The following is a 25,904-nucleotide window of genomic DNA, read 5'->3' as shown; positions in this document are numbered from 1 at the left end:
GCTTCCATTGATTACAATGGGCCTCTGGGTGCTTTGCAAAATTAGCATCAACATTTTTTACGCTAATCCTGCAAAGCGCCGGATTAGAGTAAAACATTCTGACACTAGTCCCCTAACTACCGCCAAGGTGCACCGTATTTTAAATATTATGCACACATGGTGGCATTAGGTGGGTGCTAAGGGGTGCAAGAAAAGTGGCGCTGCACTGTGTGCAGCGCCATTTTTCTTAAATATGCCGCATAAATATGCCCCATAGTTCTGTTTTTTTGAAGCAGGCATATTAGCCCACTATGCTACTTTATGTTGAGTCAAAGCTGCCACTAGGCAAAACTCCCATCTCTCTCTCTCTAGCAGGAACATTAATCACAAGAGGTATCTTGACATTTTCATTGTTTCTTGAAGGCTAAACGCACAAGGAACTTTTCAGCAGGTGCTTTTAAATCGCAAGTTTCCGAAGTTATTACTAAACACAGCGCCCCCCGGAGGTCAGCGCCCAAAAGCCGGCCCTGCCCACCTTCAATAATTTTCATGTTGTCCTCCCCACCGACCTCAGATTTTGCTTTAGTCAATCATTTTTAAAAACATTTCTTCAATTGCTTCGCCTTCTCTGTATCGCCCGAAACCCCTCTCACTGTTATTTTTGCGATCCTGAAGGCATTTACTTTGCCCATAGACCCTGCCTGCTCCACCATTGCTCCTCCGTTCGTCGCTTTTTATTTTATTTTTATTTTCCTGTTTCAGAAGCCACATCAGCTGCAATTTGCGGTTGGTGTTGAACAGTATCTGCCAAGAGCATTGGCAAAGCCAACTGGTCTGCATTGCCAGCCAAAAAGTTGAGACCGATTGCCTTTTTCTAACGCTTCTTTGGATGGAAGAAATCAGGCATGAGAAACAAATTTTGCAGACAGCAAATGGAATTTGGTAAATGCACACAGACAAGTCAAGTACATAGTTAGAGCACAAAAGCACATCAAATATTCTACAAGTCGCTAAGCAATATGCTCACAATATATTTGCTCATTTCTCCTGGCAGCCAGTGGGTTCTGGACTGAACTTCAACTCTCCTGGCTGTGGTACACACGTTGTATTTTATTAGAATTAGTGAACTCATAGCAACAGATTAACCAACATACACCAATAATAACAACACACAGTATTTGGTTGAAGCTGCTGTCAAAACCAATGTCAGTTAGACTGAGAGTTCTCTACCATACAGTTTAATATCATTTCAGATGCATCCCTCAAAATGTACGAATTTGGTGAATTGGCCAAAGTCTGCTCTCCTTTAACCATTACATTTGCTAATACATCCCAAACCAGCATTAAAATGTGACTCTTGCTGGTGTAGAGGTAAAGGTCTAAATGTGAGAAGCCTAGCCTATCTTCATACAAACTGATACAAATCACTAATATGCTTATTGTGCAGCCGTTAGGTCAATAAATCGTCTCTCTACACATCCCAAACTGCTGAAAACAAACTGTGTGAATGTTACAAAAACCTTCTTCACTCTATTTTGGATTCACCAGCACCCTCTCAAGTTTGCCAGGGTTTCAAGAGTGAACCTGAAAACAATGGCACATAGCCCATCCTCTTACTTTTCCTTTTAGCTGGCTGTGAATGTACATCAGGATCATTCGCGGGACCTTCACCAGCGTTATGATGAAGGCCCCCTTTGCCACTGTGCCAAGATGGTAACGGAGAAGGCGGTTGACGGAGCCCAGGATAGGGGTGAACGGCAGATGACTTTTATCCCTGCAGAAACAAATCACACAACGCACACCTGGTCACAAGAGGTACAGACAAAAACACCCCTAAGTGAAATTGGGCTACAGGCAGATTTTCAAAAGCTTTAGAAATAATGAACGTAGTGCCTCAAAAATATTTAATTGGAAGTTTAATTCTTTAACAGTTCGAACAAGAATTACTCTGAACATCATTCCCACTTCTAATCACAGGATCAAGCCTTTCTTGGGCATAAAACCAGCACATCTAGTCTTGAGCTACGATGCAACTTATGTCCACATGCAACACTGTACAAAGATAACGAAAAACAAAGGAAGTATGTCATAGTAGGTGTTAAACTGCTACCTCAATATTCAAGGGGGATGCACAGGGTCAGAGGCACTCAATCATGTCAGGTGGCTGCCTAGTGTGCTGGTATCTTCCTTCTCCCCTTGTAAACTTACTTTTGGTTTCAGCAACAAGGAAGTGAGCCTTGCTTCAAAGTAAGGGGCTGTGTACTAATGGATCCAGCAAGGCACACCGAGCAACTGTTGTTCCACCCCAATTCTGCCCTCATTATTGCATGAGCAAGTGGAGAACCGCACTTTCTGGAACTGGTGAGAAAGGGTGCTGTTCTCCACTCCTGATAAACCATTAGCGAACAGGAAAATGTTTTGGAACGTGAAGCCAAGCAAGGAACTGCCTCTGTACCAAACATCTCAGCCTGCTCTTTTGTCATCGGGTTTGGCTTGCTCCAGTCAGGACTATAAGATTTGGGCTGTGCTCAATCTGAACAGAATCCATATCACTCAGAGGAATTTTACGGTCATTACAATGTCTGGGAACTTCTACTGGGGACCGGTATGCCAGCTTGCAAATGTATTAAGTTAAGAGCTACTGAAGGATGGGAAGGGACAGATCTTTCAATGGTGTAACTTAGTAAAACGAAACCAATGATGGAGAAATTAGGGAGGAAGGAGCTGCTCTGAATGGACGAGAAGGGACAGCTTGCGCTTGGTAGAGCTGTATAGCAGAGTTTAAGTTGGTGGGGCTATCAGTCTAGGTATGGACTGTATATGGGAAGCCCTCTGGTGAAACACTCGGTTTCTGTAATCTAAAATCATCTCAAAACGTCAAAACAAAAGTTGGCAAATACCAGACTTGCCAAGGTGGTTCTTCGAGGATGCATATGCTAGACATTAGCTAAAATCAAACCATTTGGATGTGCTGGCCATTGAAAAATATAAAAACACTCAAGTGTCGAGTAGAAACTAAACAGTCTCATGATCCTCAAAATTAATCTCAAATGTCCCAGTGACTCTTCATGAAAGGATTTCACACCCTAATACGAGGGAATGGCGAATTTCAGTGAACACAGACTTTTAGATCTGGCCTAGAGAAATTTTTAGTAGTTTCATCAGCCTCATGACAAAAAAAATCATACATTAATGTTTACACATACACGAAACATAAGAGCTCTTGGTCAGGCCTCTTCATCCATTGCTCTATTCAACTATCATTCATGTTTTGCTTCTGCCCACCACATTTAGCATTGAATAACGGGACAGCTGCACTTTAAGTGACAGCATTTTGACTGATCCCAAATGCAGATCCCTCTGAGAAGAAGTGCACTCCATTCAGTGCCATGGATGGTGAGCCAACCATTTGTTCTGCATTTTTGTTTAAAATTAGATTATTTTTTATTTTTGTGGCACTTGCTTCTAATATAACGTAATAATAAAAAAATACAGATTGCACCGGCTTGCCTTTGCAAACGCTTGTCAACTTTGCAACGTTAGCTTTTCTCGACATAACGCCATAAAATTAAGAACGTGTCACATTAAATGTACATGGCGTCAGGATCAACGTACGGAATGCTTCTTTTGTACTGCACATTTCAGTAGAGTCTTCAGTCCACAATCAAAGGATCTAACGCGAAATCCAGAAATAAACAGGATTTCTATGTACTAGAATATTACTCTTGTAAATGTGACAAGGGCAACATGAAATCAGTCAATTGCTGAACATCTGTGAGGCACGTGGATATATGGATGTAGGAGTGCTTAAAACCTCCTTCACATTATGGCATTTCTCTTAGGTATTGCTTGGAACTTTTGAAGCTAAAACTAGGATTTCCCCTGTGTAAAGCTGCACAAACCTAACTGCTGCTCTGTGTTTATTCTAGGATTAAATGTCTTTATGAACGCCAAAAAAGAAGCTCGAGTATATGAGAATGATTCTGTGGACTGTTCCTAAACCTCTCTGAAAGAAACACTAAGGGTAGGTGATGCACGTCAAAAAAGATAACGTTGTGCAAATCAATTAAATGCCTCCATTTTGCACCCAGTCCACAACAGGCATGTTCAAAGCCAACAGGTCCAGCATTGTCAAGCTGTGCTCTTTTTTTGTGCATGTCATGCCACAAAAAGAAAACAAAAAAAAAAAGGGCTGCTCATGCCCGCATTACATTTTTTTTTTACATTCAATAAACATTTCACTAATGTGGCCGTTTTACTGGCTTTTAAATAACAAGCCCTTCAGTCTAGCCATGCATTTTAATAATGTTAGTTGTGTATGAAACAAGAATGAATCGCCATAACTAAACACTCAAATAGCAAGCAGCTACGTTTTACATTTAAAATGGAGATAGAACATTAATCGTCATCTATCCGGACATTCAAAGAGCAGGTCAAATAGTATGATTTAAAATTAATATACAAGATAAGTAATATAAATAGTTTAAACCAGCTTTGTCACTGAAGAGAAAATAACTATTTTTGAGTGGAAGTAAACAATGTGCACATGCTTTGTCTTATCACTAAAAGTGAAAGAAGCCAATGGTTAAAGAGGGCTGTACCCACTGCCCCGTGCTCTGGTAGGCAGAAACGTACAGTGACTGACAATTTAACAAGCCAACGGAAAAAAACTCTCTGACCAAGTAGGTATATTATGCGCTGATTTTTTGGAAAATCAAAAATTTGGCTAGACAGCTAAAGCTGTCTCAAAGATTGGACCTAAAAAAAAAAGACAGCAAGTTAGATTTGATTAAACATAAATGAATTGCTTTGTAGGATTCATAAGGAAACATTTTCACCAAACTACTTCTAGAAACACGAAGTATGGGCAAAGGAGAATAACCTCTTCACAATTCACAAACAAAATTTCATCCAGGTTATTCTTCTCTAGACAGATCTTCATCCTCCTTTCACTAGTCAAAAAACAGATAATTCCAGCTCCACCTTCAAACTAACTGCATTGTTTGTGAACGTTAGTTCCACATACAATTGGGACAATTGTGTGCAGCTCTGGTGCATATTTTAGGTCTGGGACACAGAGAAATCAATATTAAATCTAATGATACAATTTCACACTGAAATTTTAGGTTCTGGTGACATTTACATCTGATAAACTGACACCCAGAATGACTAACAGTCTCACACATTGATGCATCTTGGCTCCTGTGTTCTTTCACTTATATCTCAGACCAACACGAACATCGGACCCAATACAGCACTTTTCCACCCTATCTGGGCCCACACCATATGTGGACGACCTAGCTTTGCTATCAACCAACCCAATCGGCCAACAGAAACTTCTCAGCAACCTGGCCAACTACAATAACTTGAACTTTGATCAGATAAATCTTTCATAAACAAAAATCCGCAAAAACAAAAGTAGATCTTAAGAAGAAAATAAATGAAAAAGGTATATATTGATTGGGTTACCTTGCATAAATTACCTAGACATGACTATCGACAACATGTGAAATCATTATCAAACAGATGCCGGCACAACAAAGGATGACTGAAATGGTTTCTCTGCTCAAATGGTGACCATGTAATTTCATCTGGTGTGCCATTAATTTGCCAGCTGCTTGAGTAGTATCTAAGACATAATTCAGATAACCTGTTTACTGCAAATATTAAATATGTGGCAATCAACTCCAGAATGCCGAATACACCTAGAAGAAAACCTTATGGCAGTCTCTGTAATTATCAAAAGAACCTACTAGTCATGATACAGAGCCTGCGCCAGAGTTGCACCTTGTACTCTTAAAGCCAAATTGAAAGCTCTGGTGCTGAGGTTGAAGGCAGTCTGAGTTTCTCACAGTACCGGTCAGTAGGTTGGCCTCTCTGCTGAGCACAAAGAGCAATAGCCACATAATCTAGTTGCAATTGAAGATCTCTGTAAAGGTAGGTGCAGGGGATACACGGTTGTCAAAATGTTGAAAAAGTGAAAGCAAAATAAAACGCCTACATGTGAGTGAACACAGTGTGTGTTCGGGTCGATGAAGTGAAGTAGATTCCAGGAAGTGCATTCAGGCGCGAGTGAAAAAAGGGTGTTGAAGAGGAAAGAGATGAGGTTTCACATAAGCAGATGGGCAAGATGTGGAGAGAAAAAAGACATATGTCTGGCAACGTGCACGTAACTGAACGACAATACTCCTTCCACAGGCCTCAATAATATTTAATTCAGTCTCACAATTTCATAAATGAAACATTTTCAATATGAATTACTTTGAATTATTTACAACAAAATGATTGTTACTCATTTATAGTAAACAGCTAACTTTGACAAAGTCAATTATCCAGGCAGGTTTTAGGTGCAAGTCAATTGCTCTGCAATAACAAAGCTTAGAGAGAAACCAAAATACCTTTCGGGGGAGACTGTGGAATTGTCTTAAGTCGATGCCGCACACTAGGCAAGCACACTCTTTAAAGAGCCTCAAGTTGTTGCGCTGTACATTTTGCACATTACAATAACTGTTGAACATTTTAATGGAGTAAGATATGGGGCAGTTTTTAATGTGTTTAAATATTTAACCCCTCTGGTTCCCTGGACAAGTTGGTCTCGCCTCGGACACGGTCGCCGTATGCCGAGAACGAGACCAGCTTGTCCTGCTATGGGCCCTCGGGGGTAGTGCTGCCCGAGGGCTTGGCACCCCACTCCCTTGGGCAGGGATGGAAGGGGAATCGCTTCCCCTTCCACCCCCACCCCCCGTGGCGTCTGATGAGGTCAGCGTGCGATTGCGCACTGACCTCAACAGATGAAGGGGGTGAGAGAGGTATTGAAGCAAAGGAAAGGCCTTTCCTTTCCTTTGATGTCTCTCAACGTTTCTGAGATGCGATCTGGCAGCAGAAATGCCCATTAGACACCAGGGAGTATTTTTATTTTTTTATTATATGCATAAGGGGAGCGGACCCTTAGGCAAGGGCCACTCCCTGGGGGGAGTAGGGACAGATGGGGGGATTATTTTAGGCCTTTTCTGCCCTGGGGGAGGGGGGGGGGGAGAAACCTCTAGGCACCAGGGATCATTTTCTTACCCTCAATGCCCTGCAAACCTCCAACTTTTCTGGAAATCACACATTTTTCCCACATTTTTCTGATGGAACCTTCCGGAATCGGCAAGAATCCACAAAATTCCTACCACCCAGCATTGTCGCATCTATACCAATAACAATTCTGCCCCACTTGTCAGCCTAAAAATGTTTTTTTTTTTTTCCCAAACTGCCCTTTTGGACCTACTTTAGTTCCCCCTGAATTTCAACATGTTTTTGGCCCTTCCCTGTCACAGGCACTTGGCCCACCTACACCAGTGAGGTATCATTTTTACCAGGAGACTAAGGGGAACGTTGGGAGGTAGGAAATTTGTCCTGGTGCGGTGATCCCACACAGAAATGTGGGAAAATTTGATTTTTTTTTAGCTAAATTTGAGGTTTGCTGAGGATTTTGGGTAAGAAAACACCGGGGATGCACGCAAGTCACACCTTCCTGGGCTCCCTTGGGTGTCAGGTTTTCAGAAATGTTTGGGTTTGATAGGTTTCTCTATATGGCTGCTGAGCCCAGGACCAAAAACGCAGGTGCCCCACGCAAAAACAGGTAGTTTTGTATTTCATAATTTTGATGTGTTCACATAGTGTTTTGGGGCATTTCCTTTCGTGGGCACTAGGCCTACCCACACAAGGTGTGAGGAAATGTGTGGCTCCTCTTAGATTCCAGAACTTTCTATCACCGACAAGTGAGGAAAAAGTGTTTTTTTGGCCAAATTGTGAGGTTGGCAAAGGATTCTGGGTAAAAGAACCTGGAGAGAGCCCCACAATTCACCCCATCTTGGATTCCCCTAGGTGTCTAGTTTAAAAAATACACAGGTTTGGTAGGTTTCTCTAGGTGCCGGCTGAGCTAGAGGCCAAAAGCCACAGCTAGGCACTTTGCAAAAAACAGCTGTTTTCTTTGGGAAAATGTGATGTGTCCACATTGTGTTTTGGGGCATTTCCTGTCTTTCCTGTCGTGGGCACTAGATCTACCCACACACGTGAGGTACCATTTTTATTGGGAGACTTGGGGTAACGCTGGGTGGAAGGAAATTTGTGGCTCCTCTCAGAATCCAGAACTTTCTGTCACCATAATGTGAGGAAAAAGTGTTTTTTGGGCCAAATTGTGAAGTTTGCAAAGGATCCTGGGTTCCCCTAGGTGTCTAGTTTTTAAAAATGCACACGTTTGGTAGGTTCCCCTATGTGCCGGCTGAGCTAGAGGCCAAAATCCACAGGTAGGCACTTTGCAAAAAACACTTGAGATTTCCAAGTAAAAATGTGATGTGTCCATGTTGCGTTTCCTGTGGCAGGCACTAGGCCTACCCACACAAGTGAGGTATTATTTTTATCAGGAGACTTGGGGGAACACAGATTAGAAGAACAAGTGTTACTGCCCCTTGTTTTTCACTACATTTTTTCCCATCCAAATGTAAGTCAGTGTGTAAAAAAACGTCTATTTGAGAAATGCACTGTAATTTACATGCTAATATGGGGACCCCTGAATTCAGATATGTGCAAATAACCACTGCTACTCAACACCTTATCTTGTGCCCATTTTGGAAATACAAAGGTGTCCTTGATACCTATTTTTCATTCTTTATATTTCAGCAAATGAATTGCTGTATACCAGGTATACATTAAAAACTCATTGCAAGGTGCCGCTCATTTATTGTCTCTGGGTACCTAGGGTTCTTGATGAACCTACAAGCCCTATATATCCCCACAACCAGAAGATTCCCGCAGAAGTAATGATATATTGCTTTCAAAAATCTGACATCGCAGGAAAAAGTTAAAGTAAAACGTGGAGAAAAATGGCTGTTTTTTTCACCTCAGTTTCAATATTTTTTTTTATTTCAGCTGCTATTTTCTGTAGGAAGACCTTGTAGGATGTACACAAATGAACCCTTGCTGAATTCAGAATTTTGTCTACTTTTCAGAAAAGTTTAGCTGTCCAGGATCCAGCATTGGTTTCACACCTATTTCTGCCACTAACTGGAAGGAGGCTAAAAGCACAAAATATAGTAAAAATGGGGTACGTCCCAGTAAAATGCCAAAATTGTGCTGAAAAATGTGGTTTTCTGATTCAAGTCTGCCTGTTCCTGAAAGCTGGGAAGAGGGTGATTTTAGCACCACAAACCCTTTATTGATGCCATTTTCAGGGGGAAAAAAAACACACGGCTTCTTCTGCAGCCCTTTTTCCCCAATTGTTTTTTTTTTTTTTTTTAAATGAGATGTTCGCTGTATTTTGCCTAATTTCTTGGTCTCCTCCAAGGCAGCCCACAAACTCTGGGTACCTCTAGAATCCATAGGATGTTGGGGAAAAAAGGACGCAAAATTGGCATGGGTAGCTTATGTGGACAAAAAGTTATGAGGGCCTAAGCGCAAACAGCCACAAATAGCCACAAATCAGGCCTGGCACCTGAGGGGGAAAAGGCCTGGCAGCGATGGGGGTTAAAGAATACATGTTCATAATTGTTTTAGAAACCTTCTTGGTTTCTTACTACCTTCTTTATTATAATTTGCTCTAAAATGACCCTTAGCCAATCTAATTTTTTTTTGGGGGGGGGGGGAGGTGGCATATGAGGGGGAGAGGAAAAAAAACCCACCCCCAAAAAGCCTGCATTTGTCCATGTTGCTTGCTTGCTACATAAAAGTTGTACCTAACTTTTACGTCACACCAATTTCAAATGCAACAAGCTATCACTACCATCACCGGATATTCAAAAAGGAACTATAAATGCAACTGTAGCGCTACGTTTCACCGGGGAAAAAAACATCAAATTATCAATCGTTTACTAGATGCTGGTGGATTTGTGTGGAGAGACTTAAAACACGTTTGCTAGCGAGTAAACTAGAAACCTAGCTATACGTTTGCATAAAAAAAAGGTGGGCTGAGCAATTGCAAATACAAACTTGCCCTTCGGTGTTCACAGTCATTGCATACCTTCAGTTAGGAATTTCGTATTGTTTTCATATTTTTACATTACCAAGGTAAAATCATGATCATATTTAACCTTGCTTTTAATTCTTGTCTTTTTACAAGTATTTTGTAGTGTGATTTTTATCAAACCCAATGCAAGGCATTACCTACCAAATGTTCAAACGTCAACATTTTAGTTATATTATTATATTATATAATAAGAGTATTAGAGCGTATGATCACTCTAAATAACGGTATGACAAGAACACAAATAAAAGGAAAAGGACCTGAAATGAAATTAACATTCCGATCAGGAAAACCGCAAAGCAAGCCTGCTTGAGAAGGAAGGGCACGTCTCAGCGTTTCTTGCCTTTTTCTGGCTTTCCTTATAAGTATTCCAAGTTCATTGTTAGAACGTTAGTAAACACGGCACGTGCCTCTGGAGCACTTAATGATGGCCTTTTCTCTGGTTTCTCGCATGCAAATTGCAACCAGTGCATTAACAAAGGTTATTTATGTAAGCCGCTAACATGAGGTCAAAAACACAAGGAAGTAAAACGTAGTTCAAAGCACTACAGTGGACCCAAAGAGGGTCTATGAACTAGGAAAATGTCACGTGACCTTTCGGACTCGTACTGATACAATGCTCCTCAGACACCATAAAATCATCGTTTGCGAGAGCTGCCATACGATATCAAGCAAGAGCATAATGTGTCCACAAAAAAACTACCTGTCTCCTCTGAAACTCACTTGTCCAGCTCCAGAGACCATTTCTCCAGGGCTGAGGGCATTTTGATTGTCTGCTACTGCGATCTTGAAATATACCGACTTTATATGCACGTTCAAGTGTGGTGCAATGTACATGAAGAACATTTCTTAAACTTCAGGTCCAGTTTGGGAATAAGAAATAAGAGCCAGTCAGAACCTGTGCTAGTTTGGTGTGGTGGCAGAATTCTTTCATCTGTCTCAGGTGTAGCTTAGCTTGGACAGAAAAAAAAAATCCAGAGGATGACTTCCTAATTATACCCATAAAAGGATGACGAAGTTAACACCTAAATTGACTTTTGAAATAATTTTAGCGGATTTTAATACTGTACTAAATACCAACATGTACCGAAATCCCACAAACAGTAACCTGACTAGGTAAGCCAACTGGCTTTGCCATGATTTCCGTTTTAGTTAGATGCCTGCTGTGAATGTGCCTGCAGCCACAGCAGACTTCTCTGAAAGGCAACAAGAAAAACAACATGATTACATAGATGACTGCCCCAGATGAACACGTACCCATGGTCATGTTTGACAGCATTTAATTTCAATATTACAGGTCCTGTTCAGAGATGGCCAACATCGATCCACATACATCAATTGCAACCATCTTTGAACGGATTTTTTAAAAATAAAATAACTAAGCCCACATGTATTTGCTTACATGGGTAGGTGACTAAAAATATGCCAGCGGGGCTAAGGCAGTATTGGATGCTTGGTTAGAGGTCTGAATGGGGACAGATTTAAAAGAGGGGAATGATGGTGAAAACAGGGGCCCTGCCGAGAACTGAGGAAAAGAGAGACAAGTCTCTCCTCTCTCATGCACTGCAATGCAAGGTCTGAAGTCAGCAATGGAAGGATACATTGCCAATCAAAATGCTGCAAGACCTAAATCCTCCTAGGTGGCATCACCACAAGAATAGTCAGGAAAGTTATTGAGTTAGGAGTAGGCAAGTGAAATAGAAAAAATAAATCCATCCCGGTATGGACGTCACTGATCCAAAGCCCACAATGAAGGGATGGTCAATGAGATGGTGACAACTGCCAATGAGGTGCCCATCGACAATGAAGTGAAGGGACTCTGCTCAAAGGGTTCTCTAAAGATATGCAGTGTCCTTTACTTGTGAAGGTGGGCCTCACCCTACACAAGGATACGTCACAAGCCCCCCCTGCTGTCACTGGCCACCTGCTTTCAGATGCACCTTAAGCTGCTGATTCCTCCTTTCTATTCAGCTCTGACCACACATATCACCAGACTCGCCTGAGTGACTGAACTGGCTGGCACATCCACACTAGTCACTGGAGGTGGACAGTACCTACTACGCCAAGCCTCACAGGCCACATGATGGGCAAGGAGAGGTGTGCTAACCAATAGCTGCTACCATCTACACACGCATTCTGCAACCTGCCCCAGTTCGTAGCCTTTAGGAGGGTGGGAGAGTCACTGAGGCAGCTACTGTGCCAGCCATCTGCAAATGATGCCTGTCCTCACTATGTTCCCATGACACAAGGAAGGGTTCTGCATGCTATGCGCCTCTTCTGCCAAGTGAGAGCCTCTTCCATTCATACATGCAGCACTGGAAGAGCCCACTGGACTGCAGAACATTAACTCAGGGCTATTGTTCGATTAATATCTTCTTAATCCCTGCCTGGCATCCACACTGCTGTTTACTCAACATGAGGGATGAGAAGTCAGACCTCTCAGATTAGTAGCTTCTCAATATCAGGGTGTTTCTCAAGATCTGGGTGTTACTCTTCTAGGTCTGCTCCATTCCGTCTGTTAACCAGTGGCCCCAATGCCACTTCCCCAGCATTACCAGAAGCAGTAAGTGGGAATGTTCGGTCTCTACAAAGAATGTGCATTATGACCAGTCCAGTCCCCCTGCTCTTACATTTCTAGTTCCAAATATGACAGTTTGACAGTTCTACATTGTGGGACATTGCCTTGAATCTGCCTAACCAGCATACCCGCTGCAGAGTCAGGAAGCACGGTCTACAGCAAGCAACTTATGGTATGTTTAAAAGATTTCTAAAGCGCCTAGCTGTCCAAAGAAGTGTCTTCCTGGCACTAATCACTGAGATGACCAAAAAGGCAGAAAAAGGCCACAAACCGAGGAGAAGAACAAATGTAACTGCTTCCGAAAACTAAGATGACTCTGGAATTCTATAATGTCGGAGTTGGGACTCAAAAAGAACATCCTCCCTTCCTCTCCTAAAACCGGGTATGTGCGCTAGGTTCAGATTTGCCGAGCGTAGTGCTCTGGTAGGCAGATATCTTTCAATCACGGTGGCTAGACTGATTTTGGTTCACGAGGACCCCCCCAAAGCTTCTGGCCACCAATTATCTCCCCATAGGATCTCTGTTTTACTAACTTTAAGTAGCTGTCGTGCATCCAGCTGGCAACAGCTGTTATGCAATTTTTGAAATTTGCACTACGGTCTGCTGCCTCTGCAGAAAGGGGGATAATTAACTGGGTGTCACCAGAATAAGAAAACAATGAGATCCCATACAATTGTACCACCTCAGCTAGAGGTCTGACATAGATATTTAAAAAGCTAAGGCTTTGCGCTGAGTCCTGAGGGACTTTAGGAACCTGCGTTTTGAGATGAAGCGAAGCAGGAGATATCACTTGAAAGGACCGGTCCTTTAAGAAGGAAGTAAACTAGGTCATGGCTTTTACCTGTAACCCCAGTTTGCGAAATTGGCAAAGCATTACCACATTGGAAACTGTATCGAAAGCAGCACTTGCGTCTAATAGAATCAGTGCCCGGGAGTGCCAGTCAGCACTGCTGTGCAGGATCTCAGCTACACTCGAGAGGTCATATTCCATAACGTGGGAAAGTCTAACCCCATTCTGTGAATGATCTAAAATTTGGTTATGCTTTAACAAGTTAGTCGGGAGTTGTTCACATGTTTCTCCAGTATCGTAGAGATGCGGCGACAATTTTCTGCCAAGGTCGCAGTCATGAGAAAGCTTTTTAAGGAGAGGCATGACCTTGGCGTGTTTCCAAATCGCTGGCACTACAGCTGTACTCAAAGAAACGTTGACCAATTCCAAAATGATAGGTTTAAATGTCTCCTGAAATTTTAAAATACACTCTAGTTTTAAGGGGTCATCAAGAGATCCTGAATTAACCTGATGCATTACGAGAGAGAAATAACCATCGTTAAGCAGGGCAAGCTCTTCTAATTCTGCCTTTTTTGAATGATTAATCATGGTATCATGGGAGCCCAGCTCTTCTATTTTTTCACTTATATTAAAAAGAGAGCCAATATCGTTAACTCTTAACATATATTGCAGTGACTATTTGATGCTTCCATCAGCCCAGGACGGACCCTTGGCTTAATTAAATTATTGACAATGGAATAGAGTTCCTAAGCACGATTCTTACTGTGCTTAATTTTAATCAGTAAATTCGTCGGTGCATGCCTTTTTAATATTTTCATGTTAGATTCTAATGGCTCCTATATTGTTTTTGCTGAGGCCTCGTAGGTTTTCCAATAATCACGCTGAAGTGTTTTACAGTGCTTTATTTCAGCGATTGTTGTTTCATTGAACCATGCAGCCAAAGGCTGGAGTCTTGTTCTGTTTGACCTGAGAGGTCTAAAGTTATCCAGGGATGACACAAACCATGAATTAGTCATAGACTGCATGTTCCATATCAGAATCAAGTGCGGAGCATTTGCCTCAATGTATCTAGCAAAAGTAGAGGAATTTAATTTGTGCCACACTGCCTTCTCATAATGGGGTTTGTGGTGGCAACCTTGCCAGCTCTGGGGATATCAATGGTCATACGCACCATATAATGATCTGACCAAATCACTGGGATGGGGTCATGTTTTAAGATTGGTTCAGTTTGAAAAAAACTGGATCTAAAAGATGTCTGGTCATGTGTGTTAAGTGTTTTACTAATTAGATAAATTGTGTAATAGCCAGGTCATTGTTGAAATCCTGAACCCCTTTACCACTGATCAAATCAAAATGCAACTTTAGGTCACCAATAACAAAATTGGACAATCTGAGTCAGAACAAGGAGGAATGCTAGGCTAAGGAATCCCTAAACTGTTTCAACAGGCCCAGCGATCTGTAGATCAAAAGGCCTTAGAAAGTCAAGTTTGTGTTGGATTGAGGTCTAGATATTGAACTTTCACAACCCTGAATAGTCTAAGATGACTTGTATCACCCCCCTCAGGGTCCGTCACACCATATACTACAGTACCCTGGGGGAAAAGCCAAAGCAGGTTCTACATGTGTGGAGTGAGTGAACCATGTTTCGGTAAGAAATAAAATATCTGGCTTATGATCCAAAATAAAACCATAGTGTAAGGAAATGCCTCCTTGCCATGGTTACCCCCTAACGTTTTGCCTTTGCTGATACTAAGTTATGATTTGAAAGTGTGCTGGAACCCTGCTAACCAGGCCCCAGCACCAGTGTTCTTTCCCCAAACTGTACCTTTGTCTCCACAATTGGCACAACCCTGGCACTCAGGTAAGTCCCTTGTAACTGGTACCCCTGGTACCAAGGGCCCTGATGCAAGGGAAGGTCTCTAAGGGCTGCAGCATGTCTTATGCCACCCTCGGAACCCCTCAATCAGCACATGCACACTGCCTCACAGCTTGTGTGTGCTGGTGGGGAGAAAATGACTAAGTCGACATGGCACTCCCCTCAGAGTGCCATGCCAACCTCACACTGCCTGTGGCATAGATAAGTCACCCCTCTAGCAGGCCTTACAGCCCTAAGGCAGGGTGCAATATACCACAGCTGAGGGCATATATGCATGAGCACTATGCCCCTACAGTGTCTAAGCAAAACCTTAGACATTGTAAGTGCAGGGTAGCCATAAGAGTATATGGTCTGGGAGTTTGTCAAACACGAACTCCACAGTTCCATAATGGCTACACTGAAAACTGGGAAGTTTGGTATCAAACTTCTCAGCACAATAAATGCACACTGATGCCAGTGTGCAATTTATTTTAACATACACCGAGAGGGCATCTTAGAGATGCCTCCTGAATACCTATGCGACTTCTAGTGTAGGCTGAACTGTTTCTGCCAGCCTGCCACACACCAGACATGTTGCTGGCCACATGGGGAGAGTGCCTTTGTCACTCCGTGGCCAGGAACAAAGCCTGTACTGGGTGGAGGTGCTTCTCACCTCCCCCTGCAGGAACTGTAACACCTGGCGGTGAGCCTCAAAGGCTCACCCCTTTTGTAACAGCGCCCCAGGGCATCCCAGCTAGTGGAGATGCCCGCCCCTCCGGCCACTGCCCCCACTTTTGGCGGCAAGGCTGGAGGAGATATTGAGAAAAACAAGGAGGAGTCACCCACCAGTCAGGACAGCCCCGAAAGTGTCCTGAGCTGAGGTGACCCCTGCCTTGAGAAATCCTCCATCTTGAGTTTGGAGGATTCCCCCAATAGGATTAGAGATAGGCCCCCCTCCCCAAAGGGAAGAGGCACAAAGAGGGTGTAGCCACCCTCAAGGAAAATAGCCATTGGCTAATGCCCTCCCAGACCTAATAACACTCCTAAATTCAGTATTTAGAGGCTCCCCAGATCCCAGAAAATCAGATTCCTTCAATCTGAAGAAACAAAAAGGACTCCTGACCTACAAGCCTGCAGAGAAGGAGGAAGATGACAACGTCTTTGCCCCAGCCCTACCGGCCTGTCTCCAACTTCGAAAACCTGCTCCAGCAATGCATTCGACAGGGACCAGCGACCTCTGAAGCCTCAGAGGACTGCCCTGGACTAAAGGACCAAGAAACTCCAGTGAACAGCGGCCCTGTTCAAAACCAGCTACTCCTTTGCAATAAAGAAGCAATTTTCAAAGATTGCACGTTTTCAACCGGAAGTGTGAGACTTCACACTCTGCACCCGATGCCCCCAGCTTGAGATCCAGAGAATAAACACCTCAGGGAGGACTCCCCGGCGACTGCAAGCCCGTGAGTAACCAGAGACGACCCCCCTGACCCCCCGACATTGACGCCTGCAGAGAGAATCCAGAGGCTCCCCCTGACAGCGACTCATTTATTGCCTGTGTGTGTACAACAAATGCTTAACACTACCCTCTGATAAGCCTACTGCTCGATCACACTACCACAAAATAGAGCATTAGAATTATCTAATTTTGCCACTATCTTACCTCTAAGGGGAACCCTTGGACTCTGTGCACACTATTTCTTACTTTGAAATAGTATATACAGAGCCAACTTCCTACACATGGATTTCAACATAATGGCGGACTAATGAACTACAGTTGATACTATGCAATTTCATATTAAATTTTGTTGAAGAGCCCTTTAAAGGCCTCCTAGCAGAGTTATTAACAGATTGGAGACAGAAGTCACAACGGCTGCATTTGACTTCAGCATTACAGTCTTTACTGAAGGCCAGAGTGTGGGAGCAAGCCTTCTCACAAAAATGTCTGAGTTTTGTAGCAGAATAGGTTACCTTAAACATTTTCTGAGATGCAGGGATTCGGGCCCTGGTGCCATCCGGGTGCAGATGGGCTTGCCGTTGGCCTAGCAGTGACGCGCCAGCTGCGTTTCCACACATCAGCCATCTTTTTAAGATTGACCAGGCAAATTGACAAACACCAAAAATGGCAGCCCCTAGGGTGCCAACTCTCTCTTTGGTGGCTAAAGCAAAATGGCCAATGAGGGAAGCAAAAAGAAAATATCACATGCACAAGCTGCCACAAGCATAGCCCCACCTTCCCCCAAAGATCAAATTCAAACAGCAGCAGTTTTAAGATTAAAATTAAAATGGCAGCAGTTTAAGAAATAAAATAGGATAAACACCTAAAATACAATTAGAAACATGTGCATGTCCATGTAAAGAAGCGGTGCAATTCAACTGTTTTGTCTCTCCATGAGCTACAGTTTACTGCCAGATGGGAATGCTAACCTTTCTGTCTGCAATCTCCTGCCCACACCACTCACTTCCTTGGCATTGAAAAAGGACAAAAAAGAGCTGGGCTTACATTGGCATATACTGCACATTACACATACTTTCTGCCTCAATCTGCATGTTTATACCATAGGTTTTGCTGTATGTGCACACTCACTAGCCTGTTCTTCAGATCTATCCTTGTCAGAAACCATTCCTCTACCAGCAACAGACATTCCTTTTTAAAGCTAGGAATTAAGTAGGCTAACTTTCTGTCCATATGGATGTCAAGCTCTTCCTACCTCGGCTCTCTGTCTGGAATGACTTTTTGTTTTCCTTAAAGTTCCTCCTGGTTCAATAATTGTACTGGTCCTTCTATGCACTCCTCTAACTCAGCAACATGCACCACAAAGTCCCTGTCATGTTACCACCACGCAGTACGCAGCCTTGCATGGTGTAGGAGCACAACTGCTGAAGTCTAAAAACAGGCCTTTAAAGTTTGGAGGAGTAGGGGACTTTAGCCAAAAAGTTGTGGATGTTCCATCCACCGTACTTAAAGTGCAAATGATAAACATTTTTGGCTCATGTCCCATATCCGCCTCTCAGTAAGATCTGCAGTATTTTCTCTTCCAAGAGGCACTTAAAATACAACCACCACCAGACTCTGGGAGAATGTGCCAATGATGTCTTGCATTTGGAGTGTTAAATGACAAGGACAATTTTCAGCTGGAGGTCTGCACGCTTCAATCCTCCAGTTTGGCTCTTTGCCGCACCCCCAAAACTGGATTGTTCATAAAGAGTTAAGGCTGTCATTAACAGCATGTCCATTTTTAGTGCCACCCCTAATATCTGTTCCTAATAACATTGTCAATTACCAACAATGTAGGTGTTCCTGGGTTATAGTGAATATACAGCCTTTGTTAAGATGATACCATCGATTTATAGCCGTATACATTTTCATAACACTCATTTTTTCTTACAAATATGTCATGGTGAATATTCGAAATTAAGGTTGTGTGACTCGAGATGATTTGTTCAGTTTTGTTCAGCTACTTGTTATTTAATACACACACTGCCCTGTCCATTTGGCCCACACCGTTAAGCCACTAGAGAGGTTTATTTCAACCGCCTCAGTTACAGCAAACAGAATGTAAACTTGACTGCCCAATTTCAGAGTATAAACCAATTCAATAGAACTGAATGACGGTGGTACCTCTGAGTATCTAGCTCAAGAATATTGACAGAGTATTGAGGGACAAAATATCAAAAGATAAGTGTATATAGATAAGTATAGGTTTACTATTCCTACCTGCACATCTACGTACCAGTAAGTTATACATCACCAATGTACGTGTATGTGGAGTTAGGGAGTTAGGTATAGAAAAACTCAACTTATTTACCTTTTGTTGTTTTGGATTAGATATTGTCTCCTAGATATTTCCATACTTCGATATTCTGGATTTAATATTTAGGGTGCACACCCTGACTGATCAATCATTTGCACTGAAATCACTGTTTAGTCCTGTTTGACCTTACATGATGCGCACACATAATGTTAAAAAAATACAAGACAAAGCATATATTGTGCACAAGTTCCTTGTTGGTAGCCAAGAAGGTAATGATGGAAGATCAGATGGTTTTTTTGACTGTCTTACCTGGTAAAGTAGTAAGTCACTACAGCTCCAGCAATCGTCATCTGCTGGCAGGCCAGAATGAATTCGCTGATCCAAACAAGACCCACCAAGTGGTACCACCACATGTACTGCAGTGGACCTGCCACCTTGAACTCCACATAGCCTTGATCATTCCTCACAGGGTCACCTGTAGAAGATCAGTCATTCTCGGATTAAGATTAACAGAGGCATAGAAAATAATAGGCATAAACACAAGGCTTTTTCCCACAGTGAGCACTTTAAAAGGCTGAACTTTACAGCTGGAAATTCATGGAATACGTTTCACTTGGTTATGCAACACAGTCTCCAATTTCAACATGTTTGTTCATACAACTAGCTGCAATGGATATGGACCGAACCAATGTCAACAGGCCAGGAAGACTATGCAATTAGCACTATGACCAATCTGCATAAAAATATATCCAAAGCTTATCACCAATCCACATTTGCCAAGACCTAGAGTATCTAGTTTTATTCCAGATGACACCATTATCAGATCTAAATATTGTAAAGAAAAGCCAAAATAATTAGTAAATGTCATCATCACTATGTGCCAAAGAACTCACTTTAGGATGCTGTGTGAAACAGTTTAAACATGATCTTCAAATACAATTAATACTATGAATGTCAATAGCGTAATCAACTCAATGCTTCTGACTTTTTAAACATAAAAACTGCTGTTCACATTAGAAGAGATTGTAAAACCGCATGGTATGCATCTCTAACACGTCTCAGAGGAAAGGACTGGGTTTATCCAGTCTTGAGGTATTTGGCGAAGATGTCCTGGGTGAGGGACGAAACACCAGTGACTCTCAGTGGTTACAACATTCTGGCATGCTCACCATTTACCGCAGGGTATCATGGTGCTAAAACGTTTAAACATCCCTCTCATTGCTTGAAAACAATGATTTGATTTTTAAACTTGCCTGTAACAGTTCCTTATGGAAATAACTACATTCATTTTTTAGTTTTGTCCAAAATAACTGATAACTGGAATATTGCACTGTGCCAGTATTAAAAGTTCAATGTTGCAGACAGCCTAGACCAGTGGTTCTCAACCTACCTGTGGTATAAGGACCCCTGAGCGTCTGCGAGGCATACTCACGGGGTCCACGACTGTTACAAAATTAAATGATATTAAGATTAATAGAATAGAATTAATAAAGTATATACAAATAAAGAAACAAAATTGAAAATGTGAAAGGTTTTCTATATCTTATTGTGAATAAAACAAAATATTTAAATATTTGAGCATTTGTTTAGTGTATACTTGTTTTTTGTATTTTTGTGTACTGTTCTGAAGTTTAAATAGAAAATGCTAATGCCGGTTGTGCCTAGGTGCCAATAATGACTCAGTGGGTGTCCCCAAATGTCAGTAGTGATTGAATAGTGGTCCACTGAACTCAAAAGGTTAAGAACCGCTGGCCTAGACTAACGCTACATTTGGTTGAGAAACTGCTAGCTCAAATTGGGAGTTAAAACTAAACTGTATAGTAAGAGATATGATACGTACCCCGTACGCATCTGTAAGTGGCATGTAGTCCTGCAGATTCTAATGCCCTCCATTTTCCTGCCATCTAGTGTTGGGGTTGGACATGTGCAACTTGTTTTTCTTTGAAGATTGTTTTTGCGTCACTAGGTACAGTTTCTTCTCTTGTAACTATGCAAAAAGAGAAAGAGAGAAGAACATCTGCAACATCCAGAGGCTTCCAGGAGGAGGGTGGGCAAATGTGAATCTACAGCAGTAAATGCCACAAACAGATGCTACAGGATATGTATCGTAGCATGTGTAGCTATAGATACACAAGCTCTGCTTTGCATAGACTGTAAAGTAATACTCCCCCCTAAGTGGTGGGTTGCGTGAGGGTGTGGCAGAGGACTGGGAAAGAGTATAAAATACAGCTTGGCCAACGTTGGCGTGCCAAGACTTCCACACAGTAGCCTCTGATAAACATGTTTGGAGTGGGCGAAGTAGTTCCTTTACAAATTTCAGCTATGAGGATGTTGGCAGGGAAGGCTATAGAGACCCCCTTCTTGCAGGTGGAGTAGGGCCTGGGTGGGTAGGTAGATGCTTTTTGCGTAGCAAGTTTGAATGCACTTGACAAGCCATTTGGCTGTGGCCACTTTAGAAAGAACGTAGCTTTTATGGGGTTAAGTGAAAGCAACAAAGAGCTGCTAAGTTTTACGAAAGAGCCCGGTCCTGTCAGTACGTTAAGCGGGCGGGAGGGCCTGCTTAACATCCAGGTGTATGAAAGGCCCTCTCTGGCACACACTACTGGAAGAAAATTGGTAGTTCAATGGTTTGATTAAGGTGGAAAGGGGATACCAGGGTTGCTGAAAGTTTGCATTAGTTGTAAGGACGACTATTGTTGTGGACTTGAAAGAAGGGCTCCACTAAGGTAAGAGCTTGGATCTCGTTCACATGCCTCAAACATGTGACAGCAATGAGGAAGAGAAGCTTCCAAGAGATGACCTGAGGGGGTGTAAGGGAGGGGTTCAAATTGAGGGACTGTGAGTTGAGTTAGGACTACACGGAGGTTCTAAACAGGGGCTGGAGGCACCCTGGGCAGGTTAACCCATTTGAGTACTTTCATGAAAGCTTTGATGACGGGGACTCTAAATAAGGAAGAGTGATCCCTGATTTGTAAGTAAGCTGCAACTGCAGCCAGGTAAAAATGAATGAAAGTGTAGGCAAGGTCTGAAAGCTGAAGATGAAGAAGGTAACCTACTTTGTCATGGACAGACAATGTGTTTTGCAAAACAGTAATAGCAAACCTTTCTCATTAGGCCGCATAACAGGGCTGATTCAGGTCACAGGAAGATTCAGGTACCAGGCTCTAGGACCTCAGGAGCCAAATTGAGCTTCCTGGGGTTCAGATGCCACATGGCGTCTTGGTTCTAAGTGAGATCTGGCAATTTGGGCAGTTTCTTGTGGGTAACTATAGACACGCCTACAAGAGCTCTGAGCCAGGGTTTTCAGGCCCAAGTGGGAGCCACCAGGAAGAGCGTGAGGTGCATTTGCATAAGCTTCCAAACCACACCCCTAAAGAGTGGGACAGGTGGAAAAGAGTAGGCAAATATCCCTCCCAGTTCACCGCAGTGCACTGCCCATGGACTGTGGCTGAATCCGGAGGAGAAGTTTTGGCATTTAAGTGATTGTGGATAGGTCTATATTGGGAAACCCCCAACAATGGAAGTATGGGAGTAGGAACTGAGGGCAGAGTTAACACTCATGGTCTTGTTAGCACATACTGCTTAGCAGGGCTGCAATGTCGTTCACCTCCTGCTATGCACTCCTCTAGAAAATGTGTCTTGTGGTGAAGTGCCCAACGCTCAATGTTCTGCGCTGGCACTGACAGCTGTGGAGAGAGTGTGCTTCTCTGTTTCTGAAGGAAAAACTTTGATGCCATGCCTGGTTTGATGAAGACAACTTTGTGTTGGACCTGGCCTTGAGTGCTAGGTGGATGGGCAGCCACTCCAAGTACTTGATGTGGAAAGCAAGTTGATGAGGTGCCAACATGCCCATATGGAGAGTCATATGATGGAGATGTGCCCTCATCCTGTGAAGCCAGAGAAACATGAACCAAGGGTGGCTTCTCAGAAGGACACTGTCTTGATGCCTATAAGCCACAGTATCAGTAGTGTCAAGGCCTCCCAGACAGTGGTGTTTGATATTATTTTGCCCTCTGAAAAGCAAATGTCTGTATTTCACTAGGAGGTGCTGGAAAAGTTCCTCCAACTTGTCCCAGTAAGCCATATCATAGCAAGAGAGCAAGCTGATTAAATTTAGCAATTTTCCATTGCATGGATGATTGCGCAGCAACTCCTGCCTGCTACATCAATTTTCTTGTTCTCTATCTGTCAGAGGGGCCGGCAAACGTGGTAACGCTTTGTCTCTAGTGTTCAAAGAAACATACACACACTTACGTAGGGGTCTTTTCTTGGAATATCAGCTATATTATTAAAAAACTACTCTGACCCATGTACGTTAGAGGGAGATTCCAGCCAGATGACCACAACTGTATGCTGAGTGCTTTGCTGCAGCTGCTTATGTAGACTACAGGCCTCTTGCTCAGGTATGAGGGATGATTTCTTCCCCGGGAACCAGAAGGGCAGAATTAGACCTTAACATGCTGTGCTATAACATAGCCTAGGTAAGAGCTATTTTTAACGATTCTAGTGATAATATGGTAGCGTTATTTTTATGTTTCACTCTCCTTGACACAATTTTAATCCTGTCATGCTTCATCGTCCTAGTTATTGCAGTACATGCTTTATTATCTAAGATGCAGTTACTTCAATATAACCTTACTGAATTCTATTCTGCCTCTGATTATCCTTGTGTATGTGAGACTAATGTAACTGAGAGAAATGGATGAGCTCTGAGTGACCACGATTTCCCTGAGGAGTCTACTGTGTCATGTGCTCAGTTGCCCAATCATCCCTGCTCTACGGTAGAGATGAGGCACTGCCAGGAAGCCGGAGCAAAACCCAGATTAGGCCGACAGGTGTCACCTGTAGTGAGTTCAGACTCAGTCCCACACAGTGCAAGTGATTCTGCCACCCAAATCCAGTAGTCTCATTAGAATAATGAGAGCCTACCCGACAGCGGCACTGGAGGCAGAGGGGGAGAAGATGGAGGAGGAAGAGGAGGGGGTGGAGGAAGAGGAGAAGAAACAGTGAGGGGATGAACTGGATTCAGGCTAGTGCGCATGTCCTGATGTCTCCTGTAACTGAAAGGAGGTGGAGGATCCAAGGGAAGCTGTTCCTCAAAGGTCAGTTTCCTTTTTCTTGAAAGAGCCACTTGCACCTTGGGTGGCAGCTTTGACAAGATCTTTCAAATCTGTGGGTGTATAAAGAGTCTCTTTTGACATGCATCAAGCTCTTACTGGAGACACTCATGGATCAGCAGCTCCACAGCCTTGAAACCTGTGGGTTTTGGCACCAAAGGCCTCGACTTTGAAGGAGTTTTCTGACTTGGCACCAGATGGTGCTTTGGAACTGAACGGATTTTCAATGCTGATTTGAGTGCCAGCATCAATGGAGCTGTTGGCATTGAAGGAGACAGAGGCTTTAAAGGTGGCTTTGGCACCGGTGTATAGCTCGTTCCCAGCACTGAGGCTTTTTGTTGGTGCCAAATATGGCCTGCAAACAGTGCTGGACTGGAAGCCTGTTGAGTGGCCGTGAAGCAGAATGTGAGGCAGGCTCAACACAACATGCAGCCTTGTTGTAATCAGGGGAAAGACAGAATTTTAAGACCTGATGGTAGTTGGTCCAAGGGAACGTGGAGTGACACTGGGAGCAGTATTGAAGGGGGACCAGCACAATCCAAACAGTGTAAATATTTGCGATGCCAACGGGACAGAATAGGTTAAAGCTGTCAGATGACAAACACCACAGGCTCTGATCGGGAGCTCAATCAATAACACGTCTGAACCAGATGGCCAAAAATAAAAGACATTCCAACAATTGAGCTGATGCCCATGTACATTACCAGCCAGAGGAGGAATCACTACACCTTGTGACACTAAGAATGTCTTTAAAGAAAATCAATTTGCACATGCCGGTGCCAAACACTACATGGCAGGAGTATGCAGAGCATTTGATTCTACAGCTACACATTCCACAAACACACATGTTCTTACAGTAATTCTTTTTAAATACATATAGTGTTTATATTCCCAAGATAACATGTTTTTATAAACATTTTCTTTATACTACAGCCTATGCCATTTCTGTGCATGGTACCAAAGAGGGTTTATGGTAACAAACTTAATTGAATTCAATTAATCAACTTCAAAGTTGGCCTTTCTAGCTTTCAAAATTGTAACTGGCCACCTCATACATCTGCAGCACATTCTGAGGAAAACAAGTGATTGGTGGATTGCTGGTCAGCCACTTGTAATTACTCTGTGCTGTAATCCAGTTCACTATTTTATTTGCCCATCATGCCATGTTTGACAAGAGCCAGCCATATGCACATTAGCCTAGGCCCTGCTCCAATAGGACAGTTCAGTTAAACTGCCGGGCCTGGTGTTTAATAAACAAGAATGTATACAAGGTCAGACAGGTCTTGGCCTATCATGGCCTCAGTGGATTCTAGCTGGAGTTCCATGGTACCGTGGCATAAGATCAGGCATGGCAGTTTTGGCTGGACTGTTCCTACCGGGACAGGTCCTAGACTGATTTGCTTATGGCAGGTCTCTATCTAGAGTGGCACAGTAAAAGAAAATGATGAATTGTAATGTGGGCCCAAACGATCACAACTGACAGATTAATTCATGCATTTTATCCCTCACCCTGTTGCAGTTAACTGCCCAAAGAGGGACCGGTATGCCCAGACATAGATCCCATGCTCACTATGCCACAGGACTCAAGCTATACCTTCATGACAAGGCTCAGGGATACCAAAATTAACATGGGGTTGCTTGTGTTCCTGTCTGGAGGGGACCTAGCCTGGCAGGTCAGGGTGGAAATTTCCAATTAGATGAAGACAAAGCATAATTTGATTATGGCAAGTCTCTCTACAGTAGTATAATGGGTAAGAACAATGGATTTTAATGTGGCCCAAGCGATTGTCAGTGACCGAGATTATTTCAAACAATCCATCCATCACCTTGTTG

General features: G+C 43.0%; 1 protein-coding gene across 1 annotated transcript in view; it reads right to left on the bottom strand.

The window, feature by feature from the left end:
* SLC44A1 (solute carrier family 44 member 1) overlaps positions 1-25,904 on the bottom strand; it is a 417,537-nt gene that overhangs the window by 46,276 nt on the left and 345,357 nt on the right. The window contains exons 10-11 of the mRNA XM_069239753.1: positions 19,264-19,429; positions 1,597-1,753 (exon numbers count right to left, since the gene is read on the bottom strand). Coding sequence (XP_069095854.1) covers positions 1,597-1,753; positions 19,264-19,429 — 323 coding nt within the window. The remainder of the gene's footprint in view (positions 1-1,596; positions 1,754-19,263; positions 19,430-25,904) is intronic.

The sequence above is a fragment of the Pleurodeles waltl genome, chromosome 1_2 (assembly GCF_031143425.1).
Source record: "Pleurodeles waltl isolate 20211129_DDA chromosome 1_2, aPleWal1.hap1.20221129, whole genome shotgun sequence".
Taxonomy (NCBI): Eukaryota; Metazoa; Chordata; class Amphibia; order Caudata; family Salamandridae; genus Pleurodeles; species Pleurodeles waltl.
This window is presented reverse-complemented; position numbering and strand designations above follow the sequence as displayed.